The sequence below is a fragment of the Labrus bergylta genome, chromosome 4 (genome assembly GCF_963930695.1).
Source record: "Labrus bergylta chromosome 4, fLabBer1.1, whole genome shotgun sequence".
NCBI classification, from domain to species: domain Eukaryota; kingdom Metazoa; phylum Chordata; class Actinopteri; order Labriformes; family Labridae; genus Labrus; species Labrus bergylta.
This window is the reverse complement of record NC_089198.1, coordinates 29,943,262-29,965,419: the sequence shown is the minus strand read 5'-3', so window position 1 is coordinate 29,965,419 and position 22,158 is coordinate 29,943,262. Positions and strand designations below refer to the sequence as shown.

General features: G+C 39.0%; 1 gene segment (V, D, J or C); it reads left to right on the top strand.

Annotated features, from left to right (window-relative positions):
- Nucleotides 1-15,384: 15,384 nt before the first annotated feature.
- On the top strand, nucleotides 15,385-18,681 carry LOC136179089 (immunoglobulin lambda constant 6-like). The segment is given in 3 exon segments: nucleotides 15,385-15,828; nucleotides 17,356-17,664; nucleotides 17,793-18,681. Coding segments are annotated over 3 exon segments (453 nt in total).
- Nucleotides 18,682-22,158: the final 3,477 nt, after the last annotated feature.

The following is a 22,158-nucleotide window of genomic DNA, read 5'->3' as shown; positions in this document are numbered from 1 at the left end:
TCCACCACATACTCTGCCACCTGTCTCCTCACTTCTCTTGGTTCAAGTAGCACGGCAGACCGAGAGAAACTTAATTTCTGCTGCTTTGTCTGACTCTTTCCCGCACTTTCGTCCTCTGCTCTCTTTCTCTTCTTCCCGCCTGCATCTCTCTCTGTCAACTTGGTGTTAGCGTGGCACCGGTCCAGGTGTTTCTTCAAGTTGCTGTTTTTGGATGTAGAAAGTTCCCTCGGTGTCGCACTCGCACACAGATTGCACTTGACAATAATGTTCTTGTCCTTTGATGTTGAATCTGTCTCTGTCATCTTAGCGAATTCCTTCTTCTTCTTCTTCTTGTTATTTTACGGCGGTATTAGCGACAGGAACAGGAAGTACTCTTATTCGCTGTATTTTTCTCTGTCTCTTGCAGAGTCGCGGTGTTGGTGAATTCTTAAAACACAACACATCTCAGGTTAAAATGCATTGTAACGCGCGTTACTGAGATTTGTAACGGGTATAATATTACTGAAATTTTATTAGTAATGCGTTATATTACTGCGATACAGCAAAAAGTAATACATTACTGTAATTGTGTTACTTTTGTAACGTGTTACTCCCAACACTGTTGCTGGGTAATAATGTGATCATGTCATGTAGCTTGTTACGACCAAAATCTGGTGGTGAGCACAGTGCACCTCTCCGAGCCGACCGAGCGATTCAAAATGCCTTTCAAGATAGATAGATAAATACTTTATTCATCTCCTGGGGGAAATTCAGGAGTGTCCCATAGCTCACAAGTTAGAAAAAAATAGAACAAACATGGTAAACAAAATATCAATATTAATTTAATTAATTTCAAGCGGAAGTAAAAAATGACAGGAGAGAAAGGAACAGGAAGAGAGGGTAGCAAAGCTCCCTAAAAGAGACTATTTTGTTTCAAAATCAGTCAGCAGCCCACAGTTGACCCCCTGCCCCTTCCTAGCAGTAATGCAGCAGTTCGGCCTGCACTTCAACAGCCATGCAGCAGGTAACATTAGGAGGATAGAAGCTGTAACGTTGGCCCTAAATAATCATAACATTAGGCTAGATATACATCTCAAAAAGAGTTATACATACATTTTGTTACAATCTAACACATGGTTGCTCGATATATAGCCTAAAAGTGTGTGTGTGTGTATGTGTGTGTGTGTGTGTGTGTGTGTTTGTGTGTGTGTGTGTGTTCGTGTGTGTGTGTGTGTGTGTGTGTGTATGTGTGTGTGTGTGTGTGTGTGTCTTTTAAAATAATTTTAAAAGGTGAAATTAAGTAACAATTTAAAATCAACTAAACTCAGGAAAGGCTCGCCAGTAAAAGTTTGTTTTTAGAAGGGACTTAAAAGAGATGACTGATTCGGCTGACCTGATCTCCTAGATGCTAAAACAGGAGTGATGTGGTTATGCTTTCTGGTTCTGGTTAAAAGCCTAGCAGCTGAGTTCTGTACCAACTGGAGTTGATCTTTAGATTTTTGGTTCAGGCAAGTAAAAAGGCTATCACAGCAGTCAAGACTTGATGAGATAAAAGCATGTAAAATCGTCTCTGTGTCTTTAACAGTTAAAATTGATCTAATTTTTGAGATATTTCTGAGCTGATAAAAACAAGACTGTACAGGCTTTGTTGTGTGCTGCTCAAAATGTAAGTTGCTGTCGAACCAGAATCCCAGATTTTTGGCAGCAGGGTTGATATGGTTTACTAGGGGACCAGCAGATGGCAGTATTTGCTCAGGTGCTGTGGTCCAATTAAATTGATCTCAGTCTTGTAGAAAGTTACTTGACATCCAGCTCTCAATCTCAGACAGACAGTTTTTAACAGAACTCGGCATACCTTGGTCTAGAGATTTAATGGGCAGGTACAACTGCGTATCATCAGCATAAAAATGAAATAACACACCCTGTTTATTTATGATATGCCCTAAGGGGAGCATGTATAGGCAAAATAAAATGGCCCCCGAGACGACCCCTGCGGCACACCATATTTCACACTAGAGAAGGCTGAAGCAAAGTTATTAACAGACACACAGCACTTTCTATTGGACAGATACAATTTAAACCAGTTTAATGCTGTACCAGAAACCCCTACCCAGTGCTTTAGTCTGTTCAACAGGATGATGTGATCAATTGTGTCTGTAATTATAAGGACATTTTTCACCTTAAGAAAGGTAGTCTCGGTGCTGTGAAATTTCCTGAAACCTGATGAAGTTTTTCAAAAATGCAATTATTTTCCAGCACATCGAGAAATTGTTTTAACACAATCTTTTCTAAAATCTTGGAAATAAAAGGCATTTTGGAAATTGGCCTGTAGTTCTGAAGCAGGGAGGGGGTCTAGTCCAAGTTTTTTCAGCAGTGGATGTACTCAGGTAGTTTTAAAATAGTCAAGGACCCAACCCTTGGACAGAGAACTGTTAAAAATTGAAAGCAGCCAGGGCCCGACAGAGTCCATTCCTTTGAGTAAAAACTTGGTTGGTATCACATCAAGAGGGTTGGAAGCACTGGTGTAGTGCAGAGTATACGGAGTATGCCCACTTATAAATCTCCTCTGATTCACACCATTGATTGACTGACTATATTCAGTAGTGTGCTGCATTTTGTTCTTAGGATGGTGAAGGGATCACCCTCCTACTCTGTCTCTGCTTTGCAAGTACGTGCTAACTTAATCTGTGAGAATAGTCTTACATGTCATTGTTTATAACAGAGGCTGTTTATCCTCTGCTGGACGGATACTTAATAAAAACACTGTGGGTAAAAAGAGTATACCCACTTCTTTAGGCACCACTACACCACTGGTTGGAAGACACTCTCATATGTGAAACTGTTTCTAAAAGTTCAGCTGAAGTAAATGGATAAAACTGGAACTCTATCTTGAGGGTGAAGGGAGTCAGAGCAGCTAACATTTGGGGTAATTGAGGCTCTGATTGACATCACTTTATCAGTAAAATAAGATAAAAACTTTTCACAATCTGCGTTGCTGTAAACTGAAGCACTTGGAGGATCTGGATTTACTAATTGGTTGATTGTCTTGAATAAAATTCTTGGGTTGTGTTGATTGCAGGAGAGTAGTTCAGAAAAGTATTGTGTTTCATTCTTAACCATTCTGTTGTATTGTGTTAAAAAGTCCTTCATGATATTGTAGAGTATCTGAAGGTCAGATTTGTTTCACTTGCGTTCTGCTTTCCTTTTTACAGCTGTGAATATTTTCATTAATCCAAGGCTGCTTTATTGAAATCACATTAGATAGTTCAGAGTCTTATTATAATGTAAAGCCTGTTAAAAATGAAGTAAATGCAAAGATCATTATACATTTGTAATATTGTTTTTAAATGTTTAGATGTCATCTTTAAAGAATAAAAACATCTGCATAGACTGGACATTGTTTGATTTTTCTAAATAACAATTAAAACAAGTAGAACATTTTTTTAATGAGCAAAAATCCTGAACCAAAGCTTTCCCATTATCTTCTCACATGTTTTTATTTGATTGTATGTAATGAACCCACTGAGATCAAGATCTCTTTGACGACGACGAGCTGGCCAAGAGTGCAGCAGCTCACGTCATAATAAACATGACATGATTAATAAACAGTTCACAAACAATAAGTGAAGAGCAGACAACAATTACAATGTGCTAATCAGTTTACAAATAAAGTGCAGAAGTTGTGATCACAGATTTCTATAAAAAAAAAAAAACAGACACTGTCCAGCGGTCAAACGTTTTCTGTCTTCTACGTTCTCCAAGATGACTAGGGGATGAGGGGAACACCAATACATTAAAACCCAGGGAAAAGAAATAGGAACTAAATATGAGCAAAGTTCAAAAGGATTTATTAACAAACTAAACATGAAGGTGCAACACAAAACAAGCTTCTTCTATAAAACACAAAACAATAGAGAAGCCAATCAATCTTAATCAAACATCAGAAAACTAACAAACGATACAAAGACTAAGGCCTCAATCAAAACACTCCTTCCACAGAAGGATCACAGGTTTTCTCCACCTCAAAGACAAGCACACAGGTAGATGAATGACCCACTGGCAGCCTCCTCTCTCCTGCTCTTTATAGTTTTGCTCCTGATTAGTAATTAGCCACAGGTGTGGCTGGGCACTCTGAGGCTGAGGAGCAACACCTGGGGAGCACACACAGGAGAGAGAGAAAACACAAACACTACACGTAACACCAAAGGCTTCAAGTGAAATGAGATCTTCCAGTTAGAAGTCATTCTGGAGAAAGATCCCTGCAGAGGGATCAGCAAAACTAAACGCTCTTTTCCCGAGGTCAGTGTGGACACGAGGAACAGACAGAGGCGCTGCTTGTCAACAGGCAAGGAAGGCAACTGCTTGGGGCCCCAGGTCAGAAAGGGCCCCCCAAGGCAGACAAACTTAAAACCACAGCAGTAGCTCAAAATGTGCAAATACTGCAATGACAGTAGGAAACCTCCCTAATAGGGCCCCATTTGACAGCAGTCTCTCTTGTTGCCCTGCTAAGCCTCTCATGTAGTATTCCTCATTACAATTAAACCACTAAAGGAAAATGATGAGGAATGATCTGTGTGGGAGTGAAAAAAGAAAGAGGAAGAGTGTCTGAACACTGGCAGACATAATGGTGGTTGGAGGGGCCCCCAATGAATTTCTGCCTAGGGCCCCAACAGACTAATCACCACTGGGAACAGACAGTTTAAAAACCTCCCAGGAACACAAGGCATAGTGTCTCCTTGTTCTTTGAAGGTATGGACATAAAAAAGAAGGAACTAAACCAAGAAGAGCTTTATAGATACGACTCAGCCGGTGTGTATACCTGCTACTTTTTTGTTGTAGACAATGTGCAGGACTTTGACTGCAATTTAGATTAAAAACAAGAAACTATTCAATATCAGGTCTAGGACTTTTATTTGTGTTGCCATGGTATCAAGCAATGAATATATGTATCATTTAATTTTTATTAGAATCACAACCTCTGCAACTTTACTCAATGTAACAACCATTTGGGTTCACTTGATCTCTTTTTTTATTCATTGCCAAACTTTAATCAATCAATCAAACTTTATTTGTAAAGCACAATTATTAAAGGGTAGTTCAAAGGTCAAAGTTTGTGCCTCAGCGGCCTATAACAGATTTCTGCCTTTATTCTAATATTTGATAATGAAATCATATTGTCAACATTCACTGGGAGAAATATCAGTTATCTTAAATGATGATGAACAACATCATACTGTGGGGTTTTTTGTCCACATGAACACTTTGTGTTTCAGTTTTCACCGGCAGTCTGATAGTGTTTGTGATAATCTGCTGTCAGATATAAATCAAGAAAGAGAAACATTTTACAGTTCAGAGGAATAAATATTAAACACATTATTTAAACCTATGAAATTAAAATTAAGAAACACATTTTCATAATAATGGCTAATGGCTGATATACCGTAGTCTTCTATTAGGCCTACAGAAAAAGAAAGAAAACATTTTAGGAGCTGGTAGTGGATCTGTGTGGTCATTGTGGAGGATTACTGGGAGTAAATCTGGACAATAAACTGAGACTGGTCCAAGAACATGGAGGCCGTCTACTCTTCTTCCTGAGGAGGGTGAGGTCCTTTAACATCTGCAGGACCATGCTGAGGATGTTCTATGAGTCTGTGCTTTCCAGTGCTATCCTTTCTTCGTTGTGTGCTGGGGCAGCAGGCTGAGGGTAGTGGACTCCAACAGACTCAACAAAATGATCCTCAAGGCCAGCGACGTTGTGGGGATGGAGCTGGACTCTCTGATGGAGCGGTGTCAGAAAGCAGGATGCTGTCTAAGCTGCATGTCCTCTTGGAGAATGTCTCCCACCTCCTCCACGACGTGCTGGTCAGACTCAGGAGCACATTCATGGCATTGGGAGTGAGGAGAAACCTCAATGTCCTTTCAAGGATAAATAAATGTTTGATTGAATGATTGATCGTCCATTATTCATCATTTGTTATTTATTTAAACTTTGCAGTACTCTGAATCTTAAACGGTCAATAACCTGTCCATTACCACAATGTGCAATACTGAAACTACTGAGAAATACTCTCTGTGCTTTAATACATGGATACATTATTTAATAATCTGCACTTTATACAAAGCTTATTCTTTACTAACATGCTGCTTGTTACATAACTGTAACACTCTTTCTTGTTCTTATTGTTTTATCTCTTATTTAGATTCATTATTTCATTCTGTTTATTTCTCTACATTTCTACTGCTATGTTGTGTGTGAGAGCTACTGTAAGGACCAAATCTAGAAGTATTTCTGATTCTACTTTAAAGATTGAACACAAACTTTAATCTTTCTACTCTTCATGATAAGAGTTCCTTCTTGGGTACATAAAGAGTTTTAAATACATTCATATCAGTGATGAGATCAGTGTGTGTTCACATTAACACCTGTCTATTAACACACAGGAAACAGGCTATGGTTACTGTATCCTGTCTGTTGATACTTAGCTCCGCCTCCTCCCTCCTTCAAAACCTCAGACTCTGCAGAAAACCACACAGCAGCTCCAGCCCAGCTGTCAATCATCAGTCAGCAGCAGGGGCTGATGGGAGTTCTGAGGACCTGTTAGAAACCGCCCGGCTCAGTCTGACCCCGCAGCTCGTCCTGGTTTGGCCTCACTTCTCGTCAGGTTCACCAGAGGAAAACAACAAAATGTTTCTCCTCCCTGCTGTGGCTCTGTGCTGTGTGAGCTCAGGTGAGTGTTTCCAGCCAATCAGGAGCCAACAAACTCAACCTGTAATAAACCAGCCCTGTCTCTGTGTAATGACTTTAACTAAACTGTGGGATTATCCTGATCTGGTTTTAACATTACCTCATCGAGGAGGTGAAAAAAGTGTTATTAATTGGAGACAGAGCTGAAAAAAAGAACTGTCTCACTAACCTCCATCTGTCTGTTTCTCTATAGTGCTGGCTGCCATGACAACAGAGCTCAAACAGGACAGTTTGTCACTGACCAGGAGAGTTGGAGAAAGTGTCTCCTTCAGCTGTGAACGTTTAGACCTGTGTGATTATGATGATTATGTGTTCTGGTTCCAGAAAAAAGACAACGAAACATTCACAAGGATTCTGTGGATTAATAGGAGTGATGGTGAAGTGTACAAAGATTATTACAAACATCCTCAGAAAGATGATTTCTCAGCTGTGATCAAACAGAACAGCGTTGAGCTGCAGATCCAGAAGGTTAATTCCTCTCATTCAGCCACATACTACTGCTCCTGTTGGAAAAGGGTTAACACCCACAGTGAGAAATGATCCGAGCAGGCTGAACAAAAACCAACAGATGAGCAGAAGTCAGATAATGTTTGTGACAGGAAGACAGCAGTAAACCACAGCTCACTGAGTCATTCACCTCCATCACACACAGGATGAACTGAGGGATTATTTTACTGGTGTCTGGATTGATTCTTCATTTTATTTCTTTGTTTTTCTCAATCAGATATTTCAGTAAGGTCATGGTTAGTCCACACTGTGAGGACAAAGAGAGAAGAGCAGAAACACATTGACAAAATAAATAAATACAATAAAATGAAGTCATCACTTTTTTAACATATTTTAGACACATTTCAAAATAACATGTCTTCCTCTGGCTCCAAGGCCAGGAGTAATACAGGATGGATACAATGCATGATGGGTAAGGGGAATGTAAAAAGGCTGTGAGCCAGGTCCAGCCCTCAGCAGGTATTTTGCTTCTTTTCAGCATTATTTTCTGTTGGCATAAACCTTTGGCCATCTCAAAATGATAATGACCACATCCAACTCGGGGACTTTAGTCTACATGATGTCACTGCACATATAAAGATACTATCAATCCATAAATAGTGATAGAGGTATGACATTTGACAGGGAGTAACCTGAAACATAGGACAAATTACAAATATAAGATTGAGGGGCTTGCTGCCATTGTGTTTTGAAATGTTTACCACAACATCTTACAAGACACAAAGAAAAACACTGTCCAATTCTCTTCAAACATGCCTACCCTTTTCATGTATTTAAAAACATAACTATATTCATCAGCCCTATTTGAGCCCAAGATGACCTTTGTGTATTCAAAGTGACTTTAGCTGTAACCATGTAATGCATGTTTGAAACTCAATAATCTTTCATTCAGCAGCATTTTGTGATTCTTTTATTTTTTATTTAACTTAAGTTAAGGGTACTTTATTCTCTCAATCAATCAATCAATCTTTATTTGTAAAGCACCAATTCATGTTAACACGTTATCTCGAGACACTTTACAAGAGAGCAGGTAAAAGACCTTACTCATTGTTATGTTACAAAGACCCAGCATTGATCCATCATGAGAACAGAACTTAGCAACATTTAGCAAAGTTACAGTGACAAGAAAAAACTTCTCTGTTTGAATACCTGCTTTTATTTTGAAAGAAAATAACGAGCTTCCTGTGGATCAAGGTTACAAAATGAACTTAACAGCTGAACTTTGGAAAAGGGAAATGTTTGAAGTCACATGGTGGATATTACTTTTGCCTCATCAACTGAGCCGTGTAGTTCTTTAAGTAAATGAGACATTCAAAGGCGCAGTGGAGTCGTTCTTTTCCATCACTGAGGTTACAGGGAGATGCTGCAGAGTGTACGCCTAAAGGGACAAAGTAGTTCATGCTTATTGAAAATGAATTCATTAATTTCAGTCCCTAGGGCCCTGTTTTTACAGACAGAGTTTTCAATACAAACCAATGGAGTTCAGTGTTTTCAGTGCTCAGCGCCCTGAGTGCTAAAATGTTTGTTTGTTCACAGCGCTCTTAGTTAAAAACAGTTCAAACTTTTGGAGCAGCTCGTCAATGTCACTTCTCCCTCACCGGCCAATCAGAATCAAGACAGGGCGGGACTTAAAACAACAGCTTTGTCAATAACAGTGACGGAGGAGACTGACTCGTCTTTTCGAGGGTACAATTTCCAGAAGAAGAGCTGTGGCTGATGCCAGTACATCACTCCTTTACATGGTTTTCATGTTTTCTTGAGGATATTTCATTGAATTAAAGCAAATATCAAGCACTCAGAGCTATCTAAAACACACCTAAAGGACATCACAGACCTAGTAACAATGGGCCTCATTCACCAACCGGTCTTAAGAACAATTCTGGACTTTAATCACTTACAACATTTTTTAGCAGATTTTGGATTCATCAATGTTTTTTTGTTCTTTGGTAAGAACAGAAGTTATGAACACTTAAGAACACTCTATACGCACATTTGAGTGCTGACTGGCCGGGCAAAATGATGGTTATTGTATTTAATTTAAATAGATAATATTATAGGGTTTACATCAGCCTACAATATGTTGTTGAATAAATAATGAAATATTTTATAAATATTTTATGATTCACTTGATACAACAGTGGTCTTTTAAAATAAAAGAATGAATTTTGTTTATTGAATCCCATGTGTCTTTTTTATTGTCCATCCATCCATCCATTTTCTTCCACTTATTCGAGGTCGGGTCGCGGTGGCAGCAGGCGCAGGAAGTCAACCCAGACTTCCCTCTCCCCAGCAACACTTTCCAGCTCCTCCTGAGGGATTCCAGGGCGTTCTGACCCCCAATTCACACATACTCCGTGCATGCCGTGGTCCGTCAGCACCACGGTTTTGCTCCGTCGGACGGCTCGCGCCCATTCACACTGGATCCATTTCTGTGACGTCAGCGCAGCGGAGTGCAACCATGACACATCACAGGAGAACTACAAGATCCCGCGGGAATAAAGAGAAAAACATGCAAACAACATGTTGCTTTGTCTTTCTGATGATGAAATGTTCATTCTGTGCCTGTTTTGACGTTATGTTGATAAAGTGATGAAAAATACGATCGGAGTCTATATATTGTGTTTTATTTTGAAATTGACCGGATGCTCTGTGCGTTTCCTTGTCTGACTTCTTGTCCATCTGTCATATTCTGTCCAGCTTGACGCCTGCCTGCAGCGTACTCCGGTGAAAATAGACTCACTGCGTATTAGAAACAAAGCAGAGCGTAGTGCCGTTGGTGGCGCGCTCCGGAGATGGACCGCAGCAATAAATGAGAATAAATGAGAATAAATCATGAGTTTGAGGCACTTACGCCCCTTTTTCCAGCACACCAGACACTATTTCTATCGCTGGAATCGGTAAAGCCCTTGCCGGTGAAGGTTTTTGGAAATCCCTCGGGCATTGTAAGCCAATTTTGAAAGCTTGACCAGCCTCTATAAAGATGACAGGCCATTAAAAAGAAATATCTCTTCCTTTATATCTGGACGACTCCAGTGCTTCAGAAGTAAATGAATGAGGGATTTTGTGTTTTCATCATTTGTGAGGAAATCTTTCCAATCTGCAGCTTGATGAGGATTCAGACCATTAACTAGAAACCATTCAGCATTTCCTCTACGATCTCTCTCAGCTGGCTGATTTGGTTGAATAAAGATGGTAAGTATCTGAAAACTGTTAGAGCTGCAGCCGGTAGACTTCTGAAGATGTGGTCTGAATTGGTCTTCATTGTCTGTGGCACATATTTCTGATAGAATGAGGAGTTCCCATCTTGAATAATGTCTCACTGGCTAGGAGAAAGGAGCTATGTGTTGTCAGCATCTTTTATCATGTAGTTCATCCCTCTGGCTTTGTTGTTTTTTACAAAGAAGACATTGTGGAGATGATATATGGTGTCAGAGTAAGGGGGATAGTGTTGAAGTTTGAAAGGTTGAATCATAACAGAAACAAACAATCTGGACAGCAACAGGCACAAACCAATAAGTATCTAACCTCTGAATTTAGCCAGGTCATAATGTCATGTTCTGATACACGTACACACAGGGCTGGACTGGGACCAAAAAGGCCGTGGCATTTTTGGCCATGGCGGGCCACCATGATTATTTATACGATATGCGGAGGCACACGACATGCCCTGATGCAGGTTGCAGACAAACGCTCAAAAGCATGGCAATCAAAAGCGGAGCTGGTGGTCCCCCACCACACACACACACACACACACACACACACACACACACACACACACACACACACACACATACACACACACACACACACAACAGCCCTCCGCCCTCCCTACATGAGACATCTCTTTTCATTCTGCTAACATTTCGGCTACTTCTTACCGGGCTGACAGAAGCTATTCTGACCTCCTCCTCCTCAATCTGTCCCTGCTGCTGCTGGGTCACGTCTCTCTCCTCCTCCTCCTCAATCTGTCCCTGCTGCTGCTGGGTCACGTCTCTCTCCTCCTCCTCCTCAATCTGTCCCTGCTGCTGCTGGGTCACGTCTCTCTCCTCCTCCTCCTCAATCTGTCCCTGCTGCTGCTGGGTCACGTCTCTCTCCTCCTCCTCCTCTGAATCCACCTGTGCACTCGATGGGACTGCTTCTGTACATGTCGACAGCCCTGCATTCGCTGCTGCAGTCGAACTTGCAAACATATTAGTGATTTTGGCACATTTTGCTGCGTCCACTTGTAGCCTTTTTAGCCTTTTTTCTCTGAGCTTCTCTGCGCCCCCCTTGTGCTTTTATTGTTTCTTATCCATTTCACACTCACTCAAACTCACTTCTCTCCAACTCCGGTCAGCTTAATGGCAAAATTTGATGCTGAGGAGGGCTGAGAGATTTCATTGGACTAGCCCAATGTCCTTCAAGAAAATCAACTCGTGTCTCAAATACCGTCGCGGTCGATAAAAAATAATATACTCTTTTAATTAAATTATGACAGCCCCGGGCCGGCCCAAAAATGCCCACGGGCATTGCCCGGTACGCCCGATGGCCTGTCCATGCCTGCGTACACACATACCCATGTAACGTATTGACCTGGAGTGAACTCAAATTCACAGGACATAAAAAAAAACACTTTCATTTTTACTGATAACAAAAGCCATTCATTTGATAAACTGTTTGAACGAGACTTCGCATTGGAAGGTAAAGACAGGACGTCGTAACATTTTTGAATTATCCTTTAATCTACATTGGTGAAACAGACCACTTGGATACGTGTGAATGACCTCAGAATAAACAAACCCTTGAAGACAGCCGTCTGCCGAGTTAATCAACACGGCAGGGGAGGCCTTTGATGTGATCTGGACTATCTGAAAACTGACCTAACAGCTTTAGACCTGTTGAACAAACTGTCCTAACCAACATACTCCATTTCTGATATAAAAGAATGTCTGTTCAATCCCTGAATCGGATAAATGTATCCATGACATCAAGACTAACACTTTCATGCAAGTTAGATTCCGCTACGATCATCTATGACGAACTTAGATATTTAAGGAGTCCACAATATTACCTGATGAACCTCCACTGAATCTGACATGGAGCATTACTGCCCCCTAGTGGCAAGAGCGCTGCACCGATCTGAGTTTCAGGATTGAGGAAATGATGATACGTTAATTATGTGATTTTGTCCTAAGTTATAGGAAATAGTATTTCAAGATATGATTTTATACTTTTATACTATATTAATGTGTTTTTGAGAATGTTCAATGTTATAATGCTGGTTTTATTTCCACATAGGCGGAAATCGTCTAACTGTCCTCAGGTTGGACGTAATGCCTATTCATTACATATTTGTTTGAAATGTTTAATGTCTGAGATATTTCAACATATAAATATTGACATGGTGATGTTCATATGATCAAGTTCTTATTTATGCTCTTAATAAGTAAGAACTCGGAGTAAATCAAATAAATGAATAAGCTTCGAAGACGGGTTAGATATTAGGCCCCGCCCCCTCGTAAAAGTCATCTCATGGATAAAACAGCTCTCTGTCATGATTTCGCTCTCTTAAGTTTTCTTTCACCTCTTAGACGTCTCGTTTAATTTTCTCTTCCCTCGCTGCCTCTTGTGCACAACTGTTCTCTTGTTTTTGACTGTCAATTTTGTTTTGAACCACTTTGCCTCTTCAAGTTTTGCTGCTGCGAAACTCTTTGAATTTCAGCTCGGAATCGTAGGAACTGCAGACCTCGTTTCCATCCTAAGTACCTCTCTTTTTCCGGCGCACGCATCCTAAGGTTTTTTTTCTACAACCTCAGATATGCGCCGATCTTTTCTTTTTTTTTTGAAGTATTGATCATTCGTCTTCCAGAACATTATTTTCACTATTCTCACACTTGACTAAAAGTGACCATTTGTAGTGTCCCACCTGTAGGCATGTATTCATAGTCCTTATAATCAACATTTATGCAAAGTGGTCATGAATAATCATAATAGAATTTCAGTATAATAATGAACTAATAGACACATATTATGCAAGTTAGATAAATAAATAACAATAGTGTGAGGGTTGCATATTATAAACATAACATAATCAAGTAAGGATGAAATGCAGAAGGGCACATGTGTACATGAATTCAAACTGAGCCTACAAAGTGAAATTCATCAAGGATAGAGTGAAAAAAGTCAATGCTTAGATGAAATCTTGCATGGTCAAAAAGTGAGGTCTCAAGTTTCATACGAGCTCGCTTTTGGGGTAATTAAGTTAGCGCTATAAGGCCCTTATGGGACATAGTTAGAGCTGTCTAAGCTCGCGTGGGACATGGATAGAGATATGAAGCCTGTATTTCATAAAGAAGAAAAATCTAATGGTGAAGGAGGCGGATACCATCCTCACAAAAAGTATATATTGTGTGATATTCTTTGTCTTAGTCAGTCGTCTGCAGGCGGCTCACTGCTTTGGATTCTGAGAAAGATGAATAAAGCTTTCAGTACTCAATTTGTTGATCTCCTGGGTCCAGTCTCTGAAGAAAGACAAGCAAGGTTTAAAACACCACTTAGAACTTAAGAAGGACAGTTAGATTTAGAGTTTGAAATGTGGATGTCTTTGTTGGTCCGGTCACAGGCAAAAACTGACCCTGCCTATTTTCAGGATTTATCAAAAAAGGACACGACACATTCAAGTCAAGTGAGGATCAACGATCGTTCAATCCTGACGCACGTTAATTAAGACTCTTTGAGCCGCTGCGAAACGGACCCACGGACGACTGTTGGACCGCTGTGTTTTCTTCACGCACTCTCATCATCAACTGCGACCAGACCTGCTACGGCGGTTATCGTGGACCACCGGCATCCTTGATCCGAGAGTACTCGACGGGGAGCCCTTGGTACCATTCGGCGGAGTTCAATTGAACACTATGCATAAGTAAGGAAGCGTCACGATTATGAGAGAAGTGTGTTGAGTCAAGCTTGTCGTATCCGAATCAAAGCCAAACTCAAATCAACTTTCATCAAATTTATTAAGTTCCTTTTGTTTTCGCCCTCAAATCCCACTGAGTTAAATCCCTAAAACAATATCGCTTTTAACTCCAACTCCAACATAAGAACTTCACCATTTCAACTTAGAAACAATACATAACAGTGTTATTATTTACGTTGTTGCATCAGTATCACTGTCGTAATTATATCCTTTGCTTATTTACTTCCTTTATATTCTTTTGTTCAACATTTTTCCTTATTGAACTTCACATATAAATTTCAGTACCTTGTCTGTGTAATTTTATGGTTATAACTGCTTGAGAATTCACCCTAATGATATGAGACAGATTTATAGATTAATTAATTAGTACAGGTAATATTAGTTTCCTTACTTAACAAGGATGGTGCCCCGAGTTATATATTAAAATAGTTTAATCCGCTTCACCCACCGACCCTTTCCTGGTAATAGACTTGTTGTCTGGCCAAGAAACTTCTAGGAAATGCTCTTTATATAGCACACTGAGCAATTACAGTTGTAATTGTCCATAAAAGGATGATTGTGACGCTATAAAAGAACTGCTCCGAGAGAAATACACAGATCCTCCATTCACAAACCAAACGTCTCTGTCTGATTGTTCAAGAGCATTTACTCTTCTACAATAACACATCAGCTCAGAGTCTTGTCATATCCCACATTGCTTCTAGAAACTCTCCATTAGCATTGGCAGTTAGGATATGACATTGACCGTCTTCATAATTGCTGGTGATTCAACAGATTGCAGCAGAATATTTCCTGGAACTTGATTTTGACTTGAACCATTTCATCACTGCTCTATTGTTTTGTCCGTGTGGCAGCCGTTTCCTGGGAAACTGACTGAACAAGCATGCTAAAGTTTCTCTGAGCCAGGATGAGTCTCAGACAGTGGCGTCATTAGGCCTATTTTAGGGGGGCTGAAGCCCTTCATAGTATATCTAAGTTTCTCTGAGCCAGGATGAGTCTCAGAAAATGTTGAGTTTCAGAAAATATCCAAAGTATGTGAGGAATCAAGCATAATTCTGCTGATCTGAGCTGAAAAATAGGTCCATCATCATCTCTATTACAGCGTCTCTAAATGAACAATATTCTGCTGTGGTGAGATAAGAAAAAACTCTGCTGGATCAAATAACTACATTTTGTACTACGTGGGTAATAAACACTGGACAGTCTGTATTAATATCAGTGTGCTCGATGGCAAAGTGAAGTGAGAACACAGCTTTCTATCATGAGATCATCAATGAAACTAGCAAAAGAACAGAGAGCTCAGTTCATCCCCAGTGCTCGATCAACAAAGTGAATTCATTTATTTCCTCCTCAGGGGACCAAGAAGGTCTGTACCACATTTCAAACCAGTCCATTCATCCATCCTTCAGCTCCAGTTCAAACATTGTGGACTTAACAAATGAAACAACAGACATCACCGTTAAAGGAGAAACATTCTGAGAGGAAGAAAAAGAGGAAGAGACGCTGAAGTAGAAATGTGTTTGAGGATTGATCCTGGTTCATGATTTGTGTAGTTCACCAGCAGACAGGTTTTTGTATCATGTCTTTTCACTGTGGAGGGGTTATCGGATGTTTGGCTCTGGAACTAGACTCTTTGTTTCAGGTAAGAATAAACTTTGATTTCCTTCAGTCGTCTGAAATGTGACTTTAATTACTTTCTGCTGTTTGAGTCATTAAATATTAAAGTTTTATAATAAAGGAGATTTTTTAAGGCGTGCAGCTATTGAGACATGAAAAGATGTTACCTCTAAGATGTTCAAATCTCAACACATAAATAAAGTTAAATAAGGTTAAAGGTATTCTGTTATTCTGTTTCATATGTTGTAAAGAACATTTTAATGATCCTGAAATAAAAACCTGTAAAATAAAGCTCACAATAATTATATTTGATTTGATGGTGTCTTCAAACAGATATTTAAATGATATTTTAAATGTAATCAGGGTTCAAGGCCATATTAAATGTAAACTTTAAAGAGTTGGAGGCTCAATAAGAGGTTCATTAAAAATAACTAACAAGGTTTAAGGACAAGAAGTGCGACTGACGAGGCGACTCCAAAGAGTTTCTGATCTTTAACGACTTAGAAAGCCACATTAGAAGAAAAAGACTTTGTTTGAATGAAACGCTTTAAAAAGGATCAAATAGTCAAACCAATGATTGTTGGGCTCAAACTTGAACATGTTGTTAGTGCTCTGTTTTGAACTGTGTGAATCAACTCATCAATCTTTCTTTGTATGGCTCTGATTTCTAACAAATGTTATCTGAAGACACTTTAAAAAGAGCAGGTCTAGAGCCCACTCTTTGTTATCACACGTTGACTTCTTCTCTGTGTGAATCTACAAATAAACTTGCTCAAATGATTCACATTTATATCATTATATATATTTAATACAGAATGAAAAACTGTTTTTCAGAGACAATCATTTGAACTATATGTTGTCTGATATCACACGTTACCATACGTCTATTTAAATGTCTTCTCGGGGATTTATGAAACCTTTGTCTTTAGTTTGTAAATCAAGTTTGACCTTATTTGACATTTCAAAACATAACACTGAATATTTAATAAATAACAAACACTCTGAAATAACTATTGTATGGATTTTATTTATCTGTTTTAATTAGAGAAAACAACATGGTTTAAAATATATTCATACATATTTAGTTTTTAATTTATTCAAAATGATTAAAGAGTTTTCTTGAAGGTTAATATGTAATTCATAATTATATGCAAACCCCGATAAAGATAAGAGTTGTTTAAATTGTATGGAAATATAGTTTAATGAAATTATAAACTGCATGATAAAATATAATCTAATGTATAAATACAAAATATAACAAAGTTTAAAATGATATTCTATTGCTGCTATAATCTTACTTTGTTTTTATTTTTATGGATTTAATTTCACTTAAATGTTTTAAACTTTAAAATGTTATTGTGACAACACCTGCTATTTTAATAAACAGATTCATGTATTTACCATAATAGAGATGATATGATTAATGTGTCTTAATTTTTACTGAGCTGTAGTCATGAGTGTTTTAGAGACCAGAGTTCATGTAGGTTTAGGATCAGACTGAATGCCGTTAATGCTGCTGACTGTGTGTGTGTTACTTGTTTCTCTTTCAAAGACGAGGAGCAGGTGGTGAAGCCCGTGGTGAGCGTGTACCCGGCAGCATCCAGAGGCCGGCTGGAGGAGAAGAGCTCCCTGCTGTGTTTGGCCTCAGCCATGTTTCCTCCTGTGGTCAGAATCTCCTGGAGACGACAAACGGAGAGCGGATGTTTAGAGGAGCTGCCCTCTGCTGACGGACAGCAGCTGGAGCTCAGAGAGTCTGGATGTACTGCCTCCGTCTTACAGATCTATCAGACAAAGTTCAGCTATGAATACAGCTGCTACGTGCAGCACGAGGGGGGAACAGTGGAGGCTCTGATAGATACAGGTAATGAAGGTTTTGGTGACTTTATGCAGCATAGATTCATCTTCATTTAGTGACTCTGTTAAAAGAAAGAAAAACAGAGGCCTGACGTTGTTGATGATTTTATTCTTTTTCTGTTCCATCACCTGCAGCGGATCCCTCTGTCCCGTCTCCATACAAGGTGAAGCTGCTCTTGCTGCTCTACACAGTGCTGACAGTGAAGAGTCTGGTGTACTGCTCCGTCCTCAGGAACATCTCATAAATGTATCTCCTTTATCGCTTAGATGAATTTAACAATGTCAATCATGACTAAATATATGCAATTATGATCAAACAACATTTTGCAGCAGTGTAAAACAAATCCTATATTATATACAGTAAATATTATTGTTTTGTATAATACTTTAGCAAATGATGCGCAATGTTTAGAGCTATTAGTGGCTAAGATGCTTTCTTAATCAGGCCCTCAGTCTCTCGTAACAAGCTCTCTTTATAGTTTCACACACCACAGAGAATAAAATGTACAGGAAGATATGAATACAAGCACACACATTGACCAGGAACAAAAAGCTCACAAAGAAAAGTAAACTTGTAAAAATTCAGTGTGTTGATTTGTCTGCAGGTTCACTGTTGACCCTTTTAAACGGTGGGGTTAGTGTTTTATGTAGCGCTCTACGCTGATGATACTCTTGTTTACATGTAGAAACAAAACATGACATAGCAGCTTCATCGGTGGAGAGCTGAAGCTGAAAGATACACAAAACATGCTGTGTGCTTTTCTTATTTTATTTTCTCGTTTATGGAGGATTTAAATGTTTTTGTTTTGGTAGGGACTTTACATAGACTGTTATTTTTCTGCTAAATTACAATAAAATGTTTTTAACAACTCAATACAGAATCACAAATTTAGGCGGAAGTTACTAAAGATCTCATGTATTTAAAATATAGTGATTTTATATTTTAGCTAGTTCACAGTGCGCCTGTAAAGTGTTTTTTTTTGTAAAGTAAATGCAATAAAAATAATAAAAAAATAAAAAATAATATACATTGTTGTGTCGTTTCTATAATTAAGAACACAATGTTTTGATTTTAAATGAATCCTGAACAAAGACTTCTCTTTACCTTCTGAGCCCGACTTTATACTTTATTAGTTTTCAGTGCATGCTGCTGCGTAGCCCAGTGGTTAAGAACCATGTAAAGGGCTATTTCCCTCGAGGCCAGCGGCCTGGGTTCGACTCTGACCTTCTTCATTTCATCGCATTTCAATCAGTTTTATTGGGTGTCAAAAAGTGACAGCGATGGCTTCATTTTACATTTAGATGTAAGATGAATGATTCTAATGCAACGCAAAGTAATGCAAAAAAAGGAGGGTACCTCGTGTGCATAATACAAAAATATAATTATGACTCTATTCGTGTAGCTCTTTTCAAAGGAGAAAAAAGAGCTTCACGCATGACAGCAGAAAAGTACGACGGCGTATCAGAGCCATTCTAAAACAAACCAAAAACAGAAAAGGGAACATTTCCAAAGACAAACTCAGAGTTCTTGAGATTATTAAGTAAATTCACTATAAAACTCAGAATATCTCTTTAGATTTTAAATGTGATTATAGAGGTCAGTGACTGCAGACCTGATCCAAACAGCAGCATCGTTTGCTTTTCTTATGGGGGACATTAGTGCCTTTATAATCTCACACAATAAACCAGTTGTGTTTCTAGAAAATGTACTTAAAAAAAAAAAAAAAAACATTTTTGGTTTTTTCTTTTAAATTAACAGTCATTTTACTTTTTTGTAGTCGTATAAAAGAAATCAAAATGAAGACCCATGTAGACGGGACAATACTGTCTGCTGTTATCGTTCCTTTTAAACATCTTGGAAATTAGAAGTCCTGACTTACATCAGGTTTCAGTAATTATCAGCTAAATATTTTAAAGTGGATATACATTTTTTTATTATTATTGTTAAGATTTCTTGTTTTTAATGTCATTCTTCTCTTTTTTTCCCCTCCTCCTACCTCATTCTCTTCTGTTTATTTTTACACCAACAGCTCACTCCATTAAAGATTAAATGTGATCTTATTTTTGAAAAGTATCAGAGCTTATTAGAGAAGTTTCACATTATCAGTGTCTCAGTTTCCGAGTTCATTATAAAAACAGTTTTTCTCTCACAGATTAATACCAACGATTAGACCTGAGAAAGTTTTCAGCACAAACTAAAGTTCCTGGAACAATTATTAAACCACATTCAAAGGTTGTAACTGTCGTTGTGTTATTAATATGAAAAACCTCAGATAACGGTGAGGAGGAGGCTGCAAAGAGGAAACCCACAGAGCTCGTCTGCTGTGTTTGATCATCTATTGTTTTATAAGTCCTGATAACCTCTGAGAACAGAAACATATCTGCTGCTGTATGAACTCATCGACTCCTCTCCCTCCCTCTGCTGGATTTCAATTCTCGCTGAGTCTGCAAGAAGTTTTCCACTGAGATAGAGGTGTAACAGAAGAGAGTCCAGAGGCATAAAGTCACAAATAAACTTCATTTTTTTATTTGACAGAATGCAGACTTCAGAGAAACTCAAAATGAAAACGAATTCTTGATCAGATGGAAGATGTCTGTGTTTGCTGCTGATGCTGACAGGACTCATTAAGGAGAAAGAGCACCAACCTTTGGTTAGTCAGAGTAAGTGCAGGAATATCATGGTGACGCGCTAACCTCACGGCTGCTTCAACCACTGTGACATCTAGTGGAGTAAAAACACACAACAGGAAATGACGGCAGATCCTGCTTAAAAAAAAATAGGGGACATGAAGCGAGTGATACATTTAACAAAACGTTAAACTTAAAAAACACTGTCAGATAGATCAGTGATGAATGCATCATAAGAATGAGTGCAGAGAGCTGTTGGTGTGAGGAAAACACTAAACATACACAAACCAGTTTGAAGAACCTGGAGGAGGAAGAGGAGGAGTGGACCCCCTCTAGATTCTGACTTCATGAATGTTAATTAAACCGTTTTGTCAGAGATACATTTGAGTCCAGAGAAGCACATGTTCACAATTCAATGGTGCCATTGAATTGTGACTATATAGTCACTATATAGTGACTTGAAGAGGCAGACCGATCTCCATCATGGTTTTCTTTTGAGTGTTATAGTCAGTCACAGTCTAGAACAAAATGATGTTCTTATTCTACATAAACTATAAACAGACTATATAAAACAATTCCATTAAATAAATAATTTAATATTTCATTTGATATTTTCGTCATATCCAAATATGCTGTGATGATTGCTGGGCAGTGTTAGGCAAGTTACTTCCAAAATGTAACACATTATATATTAGTAGTTACTGTCATTTAAAAGTAATTAGTTACATTACAATATTTCTGTCTCTGAATTGTAATACGTTACACTACTTTTGAGTTGCTTATCAACTGCTTATCAATAAAACAAAGGCCAATTTGCCAAGAAATGGCTAATACATGGGCTACCAAACAAAGGCTGGTAAAATTTAAATAACTTAGAGCTAGAACTCTAGCTGATGACCACATTTTTCAAGAATACTAAAAATAAATCAAACACACATAAGAAAATTGAAAATAAAAAATGAAGGCTAAACAGGAAACCTGTTACAGCCAAATAGCCTATACAACAGAGGTAGCATACAGCCAAAGAAGGCTGGTAAAATTAACTGAACTATAAAGGCACGTATGGCCTGGACCTTTCCATAGCCTACTTACCTCTGTTTCCACTGACATGGGCACATCAGCCGTGGCATTGGGCTGTACATCAAAGGAAAAAAAGTCATCCTCGCTGGTAGCAGCAGGTTGAGGGGCATCGGGCATCAGGGCTGTAGGCTCTTCTGTTGTTAGGGCGCGGCACTCCGTTGTGAGGAGGAACTTGATGTGGTCTCTTCTGGCTTCTTCTTTTACCCAGCGCAGCTTGAACTTTGGCAGGGAGACAGCAGCCAGAAGTGCATCCTTGGAATCAATTGTGGTGGCAAATCGAGTTTTGATTGCTCCCACAATAACCTCAGGCAGCCCAGTGGTCATTTGTGATAGGCCATTTTTCATTACTAAGGTTTTGGCCATCAGAACTTCTAGCGTTGGTTGAAGCGTTCCATAAAAACAAGTGTCCTCACCCTGTAGGATGTCCAGTGCGACTGTGAAAGGCTTCATAATGGCACAACATTCCTTGAGAAACTGGTATTCCCTGTCGTTCATACATTTAATCTGAAGCTGTGTGCAGAGACTATTGATGTCAGTCAGGGGCATTTCTGTGATCCGAGCATAGGCGTTATAGAATGAGTTCCACCGTGTTACTGTGGGGACAATCAACTTCCTATCACTGACCTCTTCCAGGCACTCTGATGCGACTGTGGAGTGACTGGCCTTTGTCCACAGCACTGAACATTTGGCTGTAGCACTACGATACACAGCTCTAGATTCTGGATTAGATACCAGCCAATTAACAACCTCATTGTTTGCAATTAGATTAAGTGTTTGGGCTGCGCATCTATGG